This window comes from Quercus lobata, chromosome 9, assembly GCF_001633185.2.
Source record: "Quercus lobata isolate SW786 chromosome 9, ValleyOak3.0 Primary Assembly, whole genome shotgun sequence".
NCBI classification, from domain to species: Eukaryota; Viridiplantae; Streptophyta; class Magnoliopsida; order Fagales; family Fagaceae; genus Quercus; species Quercus lobata.
In genome coordinates this window covers 37550949-37565330 of record NC_044912.1, presented here as the reverse complement: position 1 = coordinate 37565330, position 14382 = coordinate 37550949, and the positions used below count along the sequence as shown (strand labels likewise).

At 33.8% G+C, this 14382-nt stretch overlaps 1 protein-coding gene across 1 annotated transcript; it reads left to right on the top strand.

Moving 5' to 3' along the window:
- The first annotated feature begins 335 nt into the window (after positions 1-335).
- On the top strand, positions 336-4513 carry LOC115958838. The gene is made up of 6 exons (XM_031077081.1): positions 336-415; positions 1517-1709; positions 1832-1965; positions 3244-3317; positions 3407-3546; positions 4368-4513. Exons 3-6 carry the CDS (start codon positions 1912-1914, stop codon positions 4412-4414), a joined length of 315 nt encoding a protein of 104 aa, XP_030932941.1. The 5' UTR covers positions 336-415; positions 1517-1709; positions 1832-1911; the 3' UTR covers positions 4415-4513.
- Positions 4514-14382: the final 9869 nt, after the last annotated feature.

Genomic DNA, 14382 nt, shown 5'->3' with positions numbered 1-14382 from the left:
CAAAAATAAAAGCATGGACCCTTTTATTTTTAGGTTTGTGCCCCATAAAATTGGTGCATGTTTCAAAATTTGAGAAATTTTGCCAAACTAAGGGGTTGTTTGGTACTAGTGTTTAAACAATAGTTTTAGTGTTTAAACAACAATAACACTTTTGACACGTATTTTTATAACACTCAAACATGTATTTCCATAATGAAAACTGAACAACATACAAAATATGTGGAACACTTTCGTCTCTCTCTCTCTCTCTCTCTCTCTCTCTCTCTCTCTCTCTCTCTCTCTCTCTCTCTCTCTCTCTCTCTCTCTCTCTCTCTCTCTCTCTCTCTCTCTCTCGTGCAAATAGAATAGAGCAATTGATGAGTGAAATCAAACAACCAAAGCGTGTATCACATCAATCAGTGCACATCATATATAGGTAATCCACCACTTTTGCTTAATTCTTAGCCTTCATTTTGATTTCACTTTAAACAAAACAATGACTCTCTCTCTCTCTCTCAATTTTTGATCGATTACTCTCAGTCTTATTCTTGGTTTTGATCAATTTTCTTGTTTCTTTTCTTTTCTTCTTCTACAAATCTTTGACTCATTTTTCAAAACGAATCGATTACTAATTGAAGCATTTTGATTTTCTCCTATTCACTATTACAAGTTAAATTTTTGTGTCATTCGAAAGAGATTGACTGTTTTTTTAGTTAAATTTATGCTGATTGTAAATTAACGAATTAAATTAATAAACTTATTGCCTATTACTTATCCATGAAAAATTAAGATTATCTACATTATTAATGTCTCAGCACCTTGATATTTTGTGATGAACTTTTATGGAAATTTATTTCCGGTTTGGTAATGTTGTTCTAGTAACGTTGTTTAAGTGTTGTGAAAATACGTGTGGGTGAAAAAGTGTTGTAGAAATGCGTGTTATGTTGTTTAAACAACGCAACCAAACAGCCCCCATAATTTTGCCAAATGATTTTCCGTAAATCAACATTGTTAAGATAGTTTATAACCTGATTGTATTGCCCATTCCTACTTAGATTGTGGTATGTTCTATTAATTTTTGTGTTTGCTCTCGATTGGAACGGAATGCCTTTTTCCCTCTTTTGGGATCTTCCTATAATTACTAGTTTAGCTAGGAAGCCATCATTTAATTTCATTCTAGAAAGCAAATTGCTCAGACGTGTAGTTATTGACATATTTATCATAGAATAGCATAGTCTGCACGGAATTAAGATCCTCTAGAGTTCTTAAAACCTTGTCCATCAATTTTGAAACAAATGGATTGGATTTTGGTGATAGTTGGCTTTTTTTTTAAAATTTTTTTTTTTACTGTTGAAGACATGATAAAACCTAATTCACTTATTTCAAAATGGATGAATAGGATTTTAAGAACTTTGTGGTGGAGTTAGCCTAAGAACTCTTGATGATCTCTTTTTTTTTTTCTTTTTTTTTTTTTTTTTTTTTTTGGGAGAAGGTTGATGATTTTAGTCTGATTGCATCACTTTTGGAATGTATATAGTTTCGAAGAATAAATCCGGAAACCATCCATCTTGCTTCCCAAGCATGTTTTGACGTATATGTTGCTTTGTCGATCGTCTCCTTCACAAATAGTGGCATGCTTAACATCTATTTCTCCTCTACAACATTAACCTTAATTTGCACAAATGGAAAGTCAAGGGATTGAAGTTATGAGGACACGCATGAAACCAGCTGTATGTCTTTTTGTGTTCGTTCTTCGCTCTTATCAAGCCTATACCAAAAATTATGAGATAAAAAAAAAAAAAAAAAATCTTTTGTTTTATTATGTTAGCATCTGATTTTTTATGGTTGTTAGATGGAAGAGAAGGAAGAAGATGGAGTAGTTTTAAAGTTTGAAGAAAAGAATTTCAGACCAACATTGCTGGATCTGAGGAGATGGAACTTAATATTGCTCAGGTTCTAGAAAAGATAGAGCGCTTCACTCAGCTGGTAGCTAAATAAACTTAATGCAGCTGTATATTCTTATTTGTTAGGGCATATGTGATTCAATGTTAGGAATATATGTCACTATTTTATGTAATTGGCTAATCCTTTGACAAAATGCACTTTACTTGTAATTAGGTAGATCTAGGATGTGTTTAATGCTTCAAGAAACAAAGTTTCAAGTTCAAGTATTAAAACCATGCAAATCTGTCCAAGAATCAAGTCAAAAAGTGCAGAATTTTAAAACTCGACAGCTAGCTCGATAGCTAGCATCTATCGAGGTTTAAAAGTTACTGAAACCCGTGGCTTGACAGCTATCTCGATAAATGGCTATCTATTGAAGTTTATGAAATTTAGATTTTCTGTTATGTTTTTCATCCAATTCGTGAGTATATGTTTGGGTTTGCTTTTCTCACAACCCTAAACATATATAAGGATTATTTTAAGGGCCGTACAAGTTACGCATAGTTGCACAAGTATGAAGAAAAATGTAACCGGAAACCTAATTTGCCCTAGTTCTTCATTCTTTTCAAGAAGCTATTGTGTTTGTACACCATAGGGTTTTGTGACCAAGTAACTTCATGATCTTCATTGTGTAATGAACTGAAGAACTTTGCAACCAACATCCTTCTCAAGTTGGTGATCAAGCCGTGTACTGGGATCCGTGCAATTGGTTAGTCACATACTGGAAGCCGTGCATTGAAAATGAGAGATTGTCACTATAGAATAAGTCCAATTGGGTATTGGGATAAGGGTTTAACTGTAGGTTGGTATAAGATACTGGGATTCCTTTACTTGTAATCACTTGTTTTAATAATAGTGGATTCTTGGAAGTAGTGATCTTAAAATCGCTCGGTAAGGTTTTTGCCCTGTAAGTTTTTCTCCATTTGTAAACAAATCACCGTGTCAATTTATTTTCTGCTGAATACTTAGTTTAATTGATGATTTGTTTGTGCTACCACGCGCTTTGCATGTTAATTTGATTAATTAATAAACTTGGCTAATTAATCAATTAATTTATCACAAGAGGTCAATACGTTTTTGGCCTAGCATTATTAACTAGATACTGTATGCAAAAACCCAATGTTTGCTTATCTTTTTAAGTCATTTACCTGCCATAATCGGAAATGGCCATGGATCTGACAAGGTTGAGATGATACTATGCTCAACTAAAAGCTGAAACATAATTCACATGGTGGCGATGACTTCTTCATAAGCCCAGTAACGGCTCTTCAGTCTGCAGCTTTATTTTCTTGTCAAGCTCTTTATATGTTATTTGTGTAGGTGTCCGGGCTGCTGGAATCAGGGAAGACAAGCTTTAAGGAACTGAGTAACGAATTTGAGGAGCGTATGATTATGTGAGTTTACAAAATATAACAGTACTTAAAATTTTAAAGCTCAGCCTCAATTGTTTTTTTTTTTTTTACATTGAATTTTATTTCTGTAGGATACATAAGGAACAAACTGAGAGAAATGGCAGGAAGAGATCAAAGACCTGCGGTTGCTCGATTCCTCAAATGAGGAGGCCAATGCTCTTCTGCAAAATGCTTGATACTTACTACAGAGTGCTCAGATTGATTTTTGATGGTACTTTTCAATACTTTCTTTCTATTTTATCATGTAAAGCAAACATTTACAAGTATATCACTTGACAGGCCTGCAACATTATACATGTCCCTTCTGTTGTACTGACAATTTTTTCACTTGAAATTACGTGTGGACATTAGGGCTGCAATCATTTTGAATTTATAAATTTCTCAATCAAAAGTTGTGCTTGAATCCTAGGGCTATGAATAGCCCAAGCCAAGTGTTGGGCTATTGGGCTTGGTTGAGTAGGAGTTCAATTATGTTTGAGCTTAGATCAGTTTTAACCTGGAATTGTAGCAGCTCTTGAACATCTTGGAGCATTAAAATATCATGTCATCTTTTTCTCATATTTGTGATGAGGTCTTTAGCTGTTTTCTCTTTCTATAGATGACTTAAAGTAGGAAACTTGTTTTAAGCAGGTATGAGTGATCCATGTACAGTCAAAATAGTGGAGATTGAATTTTTAAAAGTAAGATGTAGTCAGGTCAGTATATTGTAAGTATTTCATGTTTAGGAACAAGTTAAGAATATGAGTCAAGTTTGTTAACGTTCACAAGCCATGCCAAGTGAAGGATTAGACTCGGGCCTGAATTTGGATTGCAAAAGTGTAATAAAGTTTGAGCAACTGCCAACTAGACCAGTTAAATATGAGCTTCACTTAGGAAGCCTGTTTGATATCTTGCCCAGTCCCAATTGTGTAAATACTGACCAATATCTGACAGATCGTTTTTTCTTCTTCTTGTTTTTAGCTGAATTCTGACAGATGATTTCAACTCAATATACTATTGTGGAGAAACTGATGCTTAGGTACTTCTATGCAGGTTTTCCAAGACTGCCTGTCAAGGACCGAACACATTCGTTCTGTTGAAAGATATTGAGCCATAAGATACTATGTTAAGTACTTTGGTTTTTACAATTTGCATCCCAATTACTATTGTATGGTTTTCTTCACCAATCTAAAAAGTATAGGGAGAAAAAGGAGTATTTGAAATAGTTCCCCAATTTCATGTGAATAGCTAAGCAGCTCATGTTAATATCTGATTAGGGTAATTTTGAGAAAGGCAATAGTCTTGTTCACATAAAACCGTCGGACTCAAAGAACCCGTTAGCTTTACTATGTAGAAGACGACGACTTTGCCCCCAAACCGACGGCTCTCAGTTGGACGACCAGACTGCTTGGACATAATAGAAAGCTGACGGGAGTGAAAAAGCTCTTGACGGATCCAACGTGGCTTTTTGCTTGGGCTCCACAAATAGATATATAAGGAAACATCTTATACCCCACGATAACCCTGATCAAATGAGTCCCTGTAAGAAAAAGATCCCCAAAATACGCGCATTAACAAGGATCTTCCCTACAAGGAAAGACCCTCTCTGCCAAAAAACTAATGTCAACTTTACACTACTATAAAAACCCCAAAACTCTCACAAACCAAGGTACGCATAATTTACCCCAGTTCTGGTACTACACCGGTACTCTCCTAAGGTCTTCTTTTTTTGTGTTGCGCAAGTTTTGTCTTAAATACGTGAGGACTGTGTGACTTACTGACGATTTTTGACATCATCATTATCTAAGCAGTGCCAATCCATCATGCACTAGAAGTGATACAAATTTTGATGGGATGCATTTGACATAGACTATTAAGTATTTGCATATATTTCTCATAAACTAAAGGTATGCTTCGGGCAGCTAATTGGAGAGTCATCTCTTTGGCTTTTGATGGGATGCATTTGACATAGACTATTAAGTATTTGCATATATTTCTCATAAACTAAAGGTATGCTTCGGGCAGCTAATTGGAGAGTCATCTCTTTGGCTATGCCCAAAATATCCCATCTCTAGCTGTTTAACTCTATTTTGTTGAGCATGCAGTTTTGCTTGTGGCGTGTGAGTTTATTGAAAAAAAAACTCTATTTTGTTGAACTCTTGAATTCCTCTGGATATGTCAGTTGCCACTATGGAGCTCTTGGTTGGTGTTTCTTTTCTATACTGAGGTCTCAACACTTTCCTAAGGCCTAAAACATGGTATACCAAGCAAGAAATACCCCTTGCTGCTTCATTTATGCCTGTTTTTCCATTGATCTCCATCCCATTACTGATAGACATGCCTGCATTTCCTTTGCTAACCTCAAGTCTTTCTTCCATGTGATAAGAATCTAAGAAGCTGAAGAAGATATGTTAGACGCTATTTATCACTGGTTATTGTGTACTTCTATGAGTGAAATACCAAATTTAATACTTGCATGTGTACATAGTGTGAAGCTTAAAAGTTAAAAGTTGAATATTATTAAAATCTACTGGAAGTATGTACTCCTAAGTATCTTTTCTCCTTTAATCTTACAACCTGTAGATTTCAAGTTTCTAATATGACTGTCGCTTATTGTGTATCTTGTACATCTCGGGTGCAATTATTCTGATTCTGTCACTCAAACTAGCTAGTTTACTACACATGATAGTTCTTTTTGTCAAAGAAAATCATATTCTCGTCAGAAGTGTATAGTGAGGGTAGTCATTTGCCATGATATCTTAAATCCGGTCAGATGTAATTAATTTCTGTTCAAGTGCGTTTAATTTTCTTGCGATCTTATTATAAATTTTCTTTTGTTCCTATTAAATGTGTGAATTACATGGATATTTTTGGGTCTTGGGGTGCTTTGTAATTTTATTTTTGATAATCTAAGTGAGATTCTGGATTTGGCATGCATTGCTTGTACATGCATGGCTGTTGAGTACTCACTCTGACACTAGAAAAGAGTAATTAACGTTTGATTGAATCAAAAACTTTGACTGTACCAGTTTTTTAAAACTATTCTTGATTTCCACGGTGAGGCTGCTATATGAGTTCCAATCCTATGTGGGACATGAGAGAATGCAAAATTTGGTCTTTGCTTGGGCTGTCCTTTAGGTGTACTTCAGAGAAGTGTTTACAACTTATTTACTAAACAGACATGTATGATTTAAATTTAGAAAAATGATATGTCCACAATATTTTCACAATATTTTTATAACAAATTCTAAGTGGTAAGTTGTTACTGGTTGTTATTGTTGGGGCAAAAAAGTAATCTTAGTGTTAGATTCAAATTTGAACTAATAACAACCAACCACTTATGATTTGTTGTGAAAATGTTGTGGATGTAGCACCTCTCTTAAATTTAATGTCAGTGCGGCTGTGTGCCAATGCATACATTCTCTGCATTTGTTATGTGTCTTGCATTTGTGAGCTACTCTATTCCCCTTTTTGCCTCTGAGTCATACCCCCACCCCCACTTCCAAAAAAATTTCAACTTTTTCTTCATCCAAGATATATCCCACTCTTGAGGGGTTTGGTTCCTCAGCCTGTCAATAATCACCTCTCAAACACCAATAATGAGCGAAAATTGTAGCTTGAACTTGAAGTGCAGCCAGTGCCTCTATTTCCTTTGTGCCATTGATAATTTCTTCTTTCATACCCAGTGTTTCATTTATTTATCCTCTTTCATCTCCTACGACTACATCCAAACTCCCGGTATTTTGATCTTAACAGATGGCATAGTCAAAATTGACCTTGTAATCCTCAGATGGTCTCTTGATGTCACGGAAGCCTGAAGAAAGCACACATGATACTCTCTTGATGATGTTGACACCCTATTTTGCAACCCGTATTTAACCTCACATGGAGGGTAAAATGGTAATTTCACATTGAAAATATGTATCTTGATTCTGGTCATTAGATCCTTAATCTCATTTCACTAAAGTGATCTTGATGTTGTAACGATTAAATCGACTGGTCATGAGCCCTAATCGGACCATTAGATTGAAAGTTATCATCAAATCAAGTTTTAATGGCTGAGATGCACTATCACAAATTGAGTCCGACTATATGTGATTATGAACAATTGATTTCAATTGGTTATAAGTATAATCAATTTGAGATCGATGATGTGTCATAATTTGGTTGGTTACAACTACATTTTATGGTAAGGTGGCACACACCTAATTAACTAGATAGTTTTAATTATTCAATGAGTAATTTGTTCAATTATCTTTTAATTAGAGTAAATTTGGAACCAATTAAGTCTGAAATGAGAGTGATTGGAGCCATTTAATATTAATTGGGAGCTAATTTGGGGACCTATTGGTGTTAATTGTGCTGAAACTATTTTCTAACAAATGACCTCTGCTCACCATTTCATCGATATCTCTCAGAATATTTTGAATCTGTGAATGAGGTTATTTTTCCCAGAAACTAGACATCCAAGGCTTCAATTTGAGCGCAAGAATGAGACAATTCCGATAAGAATTGAGGCAGATATGATTTTTCAAAGTTGGCTCTATAGGCTGTTACAGCAGCTACGAGAAAACCGAATTTTGGCTTGCTCCTCACTCCCACAAATCTTTCCATTTAATGCACCAGATTTTCCCCAAGGCTAAAATGAGGTCTAGGTTCATGATTCTTTGTCAACCCTCATTAAATGGCCTTCCATTCATATTTCCTTCACCACTACTATATAAACCCCCCATCTCTTTCATTCCAAGAGACAAAAAATCCCCCTCTCTTCTCTTCTCTTGAATTCTAGTGAAGTTGAGTAGTCTTGTCATATTTTGGTCTTCCTAAGACTTAAGGTATTGAGTGAGACTCACTCTTCCGCTCCTAACTCTTCTTTTTCTCCACTCTTAGAACCTCCATCAAGAGTCCCCTCCTCCACCATATGGATCTTGCATGAAGGTATAATCTTCTTCCCTAACTGTTTGTTTATGTTGCCATGATAAAAATTTAAGATTAAAGCATGATAATTCTTTTGAATATGTTTGAATGTTCTTAAATTTTCTTATGTGTCCTTCACATGTTCTTGATTGTCCGTCACACGTTCATGCATAACACTAGTTTTAATTTTAAATCCGCATCAAAAATATGAAAAACATGTTTGTTTCATAATTCTTTTAAATCATTGAATCTAGGATATCACCATCCACACACATTCACTAGAGTTTATTTTTCAATCCAAATGCCATGCTTAATAAATTGAATTAGGGTTTATCACATGCACACACATTAAATTCAACATACAAATTGATTGACATATTGGATGATGTGATATGAATGTTGGCCACCATAGTCTAGAAGATCGGTTTCACCGGGCAAGGTGGGTGCCTAACACCTTCCCACCTTGTAACATAGCCTCCGAGCATAGATCAATGAGGTTAAGTAAGATCAAATGCTTATCCATGTCAATTTCATATTTTTATATTAACTTTTTAGATTGTAACTAGGAAATAGAAAAAGACCATGTACTTTAAATCTTAGATTGTAATCTAGGACCAAAGCCACTGTAATGACTAGCAAACCCTAAGGTGGCTACGAAAGCATAAAATCCCTAATTTGAAAACATTAAAAACACCTAAAACAAGGAAATAAATCACCTAAACCTAAAATAACAAAAATTACATAAAAATACTAAAGTTAAATAATTACAAAAATTAAATATTAAACCGTGTCCTACATCAAACCTCTCCACTTGAAACAAACTCATCCTTGAGTTGATGGTCGAAATCTGAAATCTTCTACTCCAAATAAACAAATACTTTGAATGCTTTAATGACTTGATCCGGCTTTGAAACTTGAATTCTTCATAAAGTGTAGCATAAAATTTATTCTCATCTACCTTCAATATATTTGCAACATCAATCAATAAAGGACTAATAATAAAATTAAAATTTTCTACTTCAACAAATCAACCGAAACCTAAGAATTGTGAGTTGTGGACTTATCCTCATATTGAACCTCAATTGGATCTTCCACAATGTTCTCAACAATTACCATCTCTTGATTTCTGTCATTATCCACAATCAGCTCAACCTTCTTTTTTTTGACCTCTTCATCAAGTTTTTGGCAAGTGGTATCTTCAATCTTCAATTCAATAACTTGTTGCAAGTCTTGATCTTTTTTAACCATTTCAAAATTTTCTTTAGAAATAGGCTGCTGCTTCTCAACCCTCAAACCCTTTCCTTTACTTGAAACATGGCCTTGACTGTGATAATTTTGGTTTTGTGGTTGACCTTCCATGTTTTGAACATATGCTTTTCATATGAACATACAGATTTATAATCAACACTTATATAATATAGTATATCATAATAGTTATTAGGAAACCATAAATCAATTAATACCCTTTTTCATTCTTTGCCAAGAGCAAATTGGATGCTTACCTCGTCGCTTTCTATCAATTTGAATATCTTCCCACCATTCTTCTACTTCATCGTCCAATTTATTAGATGTAAGCCACATTTTTTCTTCATCACTGTAAGGTTGAATTTATTCAATCATTTTGTTGGCTTTATTCCATGTCAAATTTGCTTGTAATTCAGCATTTAGAAACCCTATATTTAGGTGGGAATCATGTAAGGGTAGTGTGTGAGAGAGTGTGAAGAAAAGCTCAAGAGTGTGCACTCAAGAAGGGCCTCGCGACTGGCGAATCGCCAAGGGTGGCACACGTGTGAAGCATGCAGGGGAGCTAAAAAGTCACGCTAGCTAGAGCATTACAGGACAAAACTTCCAGACTGGCTAGGTAGTTAGCTTGTGACTCGTTCCAATCGTGAGCTCGAGTCGCCAGAATGCCCTGTTTGTTAGAAACCTGACTGTTCGCATTCCTCACTCACCCTACTATAAATACCCTTATACCCACGAAATGTAAAGAACTTCCAGAGAGAATTTTGAGAGAGAAACCCTAAAGAAAAACAAGATTGACTCATCCACAATCTTCATCCTTTGATTCTCCAAATTCCTCTACTCTCACCCTCTCCATTGATACCTCCTTATGAGGTATATTAGCCAAATCCTTATCTCACCATACCCATGTCTGTGAGGAGGCATTTTGGTACTTGGGAAGCAGTTCGGAAGGGACTAATTCATTTTGGTTGATGCAATGGGAGATTGCAGGATCTGGTAAGCTAGAGAAGATAAGATTTGGCGTAACCCTGTTAGAGTAAGAAGTTTGGAGGGCTTAGGTGTATTGGGTAGATTAGGCTTGGAGGGTCTTCTGCTATTCATGTATCCCAACTTTATTTTTTAGTGAATTATTGACCGCTTGGAGGGCGGTGGAGAGATTTTTCACCGAGGACTTCGGTTTCCTCTTCGATAACACATCGCTGTGTTGTCTTTGTGTTTGCATCTCTCTTCCCTTAATCTTTGCCTTTTAATTACTACTGTGGTTGTGATTAATTTCAGTTTAGATTGTTTTACCAATTATGATTTAGCTTTTTTTCATATTCTGCACATACATTGTTTGATTATAAGCTTGTGTTGGTAATTTGTAAATTGAGGGTTCAAACATTCAGAGGTGTTTTACACTCTATTTGAATATTCACTCACAAATCTTCCAAAAATTAAAATACTCTTCCAAATCAAGAAGCCAGTCAATAAAATCCAACTTACACATATCTCCGTCAAAGAATGGAATTTTCTTGTAGTTAGGAGTGCGTCGTTGAATGTATTGATCATTGTTGTTATGAGATGATTTCCTAGCAAGAAGAATAGCAATCATTTGCTTGATTTCACCTATAATTTGCTGAATTTTTTCATAAAATTGTTGATTCGCATCACGAGCCTCTTTATGAAACTCGAGGAACTCAGCCCTAGTGAGGACTTGGTTGTTGACATCGTCACCGCTGTCATTGTTGTGGTGGTCACTGTCTCGCCAGTTAGCCATTAGACCTGGGTATGTCAAGGCTCTGACACCAACTAATGTCACAGAAGCATGAAGAAAGCACACACGATGCTCTCTTGATAGAACAGAAACTAAGTTATTAGCTTCTGATAGTAAACCTCGAATCCATGAGAGGTTTCCTTGAATTTACAAGGAGATAAACTGGAATTTACCAAAGAAAGAATTTGACAAAAGTTTGTATTTATTGATAATAGTCTAAAAATTGAAATGCTTTTGGAGGCTACAATGCGTTTAAATTAAAGAAAACCTAGGGTGGTTAGAAACCCTAAGCCAGCTAGCAAATCTTAAGGCAGTTTCGAAAATATATAAAACCCTAATTTGACTAAAAAAACCGTTAAAAACAAGGAAATAAATTACCTAAACCTAAAATAAAAAAAATTACATAAAAATACTAAAGTTAAATAATTGTAAAAATTAAATATTAAACCATGTGCTACATCAGTATCCATCTAACCTGAGGGCCCCAAAAGTTCGCTATTTTCCTACTGCTCTTTTAGGACCTTGTTAGTCTCCACTCTTGCTTGGCTAAAAGCACTAAGTTGACAACTTGCAAATCCCAGAATTCAATTCCCTCTACTCTTTGCTTCAGACATTCAATTTCACTCGACCTATTAAAACCTCTTTTCATTCCCTGGTTGATCCCACCGGAACTTACATGTATATCATGGAGGTCAATTACTTACACAGTTGGGAATTTGAAAATACACATGACAGTAGTTTGTGCCACGGCTTTAACAAGGATATATGTGCTGATATTCTGAATGGTTCAGCCATTTCTTTTGGGACCTAAGTAAATTCTGAAAAAAGAAGACATTATAAAGAAGATGAAACAAGTTCATTTAAATAACGGAACAAAGACACATTTACTTGTAAATTCAAACAAATGAGGCAGATATGCAATCAATAGTTCAAAGTCACACACTCCCATAATCCATTCTTTATGCGGTCTATTTGAGAATACTTGGCTGGTGCCTGGTGGGTTCAAATGGATTTGAAGGGCGTGTCATAAATTTAAAAGTTGCAAGTTCCATCTATCACATTATCAGTCCATGGAGTTTTTAGGGTGTCATCGACACTAGAGACATCAATTCTTTATCTAAAAAAATAATAATCTTTTTGCTATTTTAAATTTAATTTGTTTTGAAGTTTTAATTGTTTCAATGTGCATTCTATAGTTCCACTTCTAGAGTTGTTCTCCCTCGTTTAAACCCTCCTATTCGCTCATATATTTAATCAAATAAGAGAGGTGGTATTTTAAAAAAAACCTCAATGAGTCTTGTTTACTAAAATTAATGCAAATGCACCAAATTTGGATATTAAGAAGTCTTTTATAAATACCAAATCAAATGGTATTTTGGTGCAAAAAACCTCACAAAATAATAGTGTCTTTATTAGACTGTTTATGTACTAAAGTTTTTTTTCTTAGCATTAGTAAGCTAGTTTTCATGTCAAAATATCATAAATCAATTGGTATCTTCTAGTGTTTCTAGTGAGACATCCAAAATTCAAATTCCCCTTCTCACTTTGGATGTATCGATATTCAATATATATATAATGTGTGTGTGTGTGTTTTGTGTGGCTTATAATGTGAGTTTCTTTCATTGAAGATTCCATTCTTACAATTTAAATTTATAGAGATCATTGATTTTTGATATAATAACATATTTAAAAGTTGAATTTGAAATCAAGATCAAACTCTATGATTTAGTGTGCGTTTGGATACCGCTTATTTTGTTGAAAACTAAAAACAATAAAAAATCATTTTCCAGTTACTGTTCACTTTTAAAATTACTGTTCACATGCCTATTTGCATTATTCATGTCTCATAAACAGTGCAATAGGCTCTGGTTAAAAAAAAAAAAAAAAAAAAAAAAAAAAAAAAAAAAAAGAAAGAAAAAAAGCCTGAAATGCCAGACACACAAAAAAAATGGACCTTTATTATGCAATTACCCCTTTAATTTATTTTATGTTTCAATACATCAGGTTTTCTTCTTGACTTATTATAAACTAGTTTAGAATCTCATGCATATACATGAGTACAATTTATAATAAAAACACACACACCATATATATAAGTTTCTACATAATAAATAACGACTGTTCTTAGTATTATGTAAGAAGTTGATAAATTTAAATTATTTTTAGCTACACAAACAAATGGCATCGGAAAGTATAATCTTTCAAACTCTCTCTTCTTCTAATCTTAGATATATAAATTTGATATATGATTTAGTTTTATATGGTTCATTTATATTGAACTCCTCGTATTTTGTACTAAATTAACTCAATTGAAACAAAAATTAAAAAGTTTGGATATGACACATGACACAAAATTAAACTCCAATTAACATCCAATTTAGATTCTAATTAGATTTTTTCTCATCTTTGGTGTTATATATATATATATATATATATATATATTAGTATATAACATGTGCTTATGCACAGGAATGATGAATTGTAGTGAAGCTATTGATGTTAGTTTAAGTTACTAAATATATAAGACATAGTTCGACCAAGACATTTGGAGGTACTAAAATAGTTTTACTTGCAATTTTGTTGATATTGGTTACGCCGAGTTTCTCATTACGTTACTATTATGTATATAATTTTGAAAATTACTATTGGATACTACATATACAATATCAATTCACAATTATTGTCTGTGAAATTTTACTATATATAACACAAAATAAAATAATAAATTGGTCAAATAGTATCTCCTAAATTGAATGGGGATAAGTGCATGGGATCGTTAAGCTCAATTATAGTTTGTTACGTTCAATATTTTTGCATAGAAATTATTTGAATAGAAACAATATAAAAAATATGCTCATTAGTTCAGAGAAAGAATAACATCAAAAATCTAAAAAATTTAATTTGTGTGGAAAATTAACAAAAGCAAAATCTAATTTTGATTCTAATTGAATTATCTCTAAACTTTGGTGTAAAAAAGAAAAAAAAAAAAAATATATATATATATATATATATATTACCTAGTTAATAATAGACCATACATAGTCATGGTATATTATATTACATAAATGACTTATAAATTTGAATTGTTTTTAGTTATGAGCAAAATTTAGGTACAATACCTTACCTATAGTTTCTTAGGTTTCTCTCTTCAAA

Coding starts and splice junctions, on each gene's coding strand:
- LOC115958838 (XM_031077081.1), top strand. CDS start 1,912: ATGGAACTTAATATTGCTCAGGTTCTAGAAAAGATAGAGCGCTTCACT. Junction 1,966..3,243: donor TAGAGCGCTTCACTCAGCTG/GTAGCTAAATAA, acceptor TTATTTGTGTAG/GTGTCCGGGCTGCTGGAATC. Junction 3,547..4,367: donor GCTCAGATTGATTTTTGATG/GTACTTTTCAAT, acceptor ACTTCTATGCAG/GTTTTCCAAGACTGCCTGTC.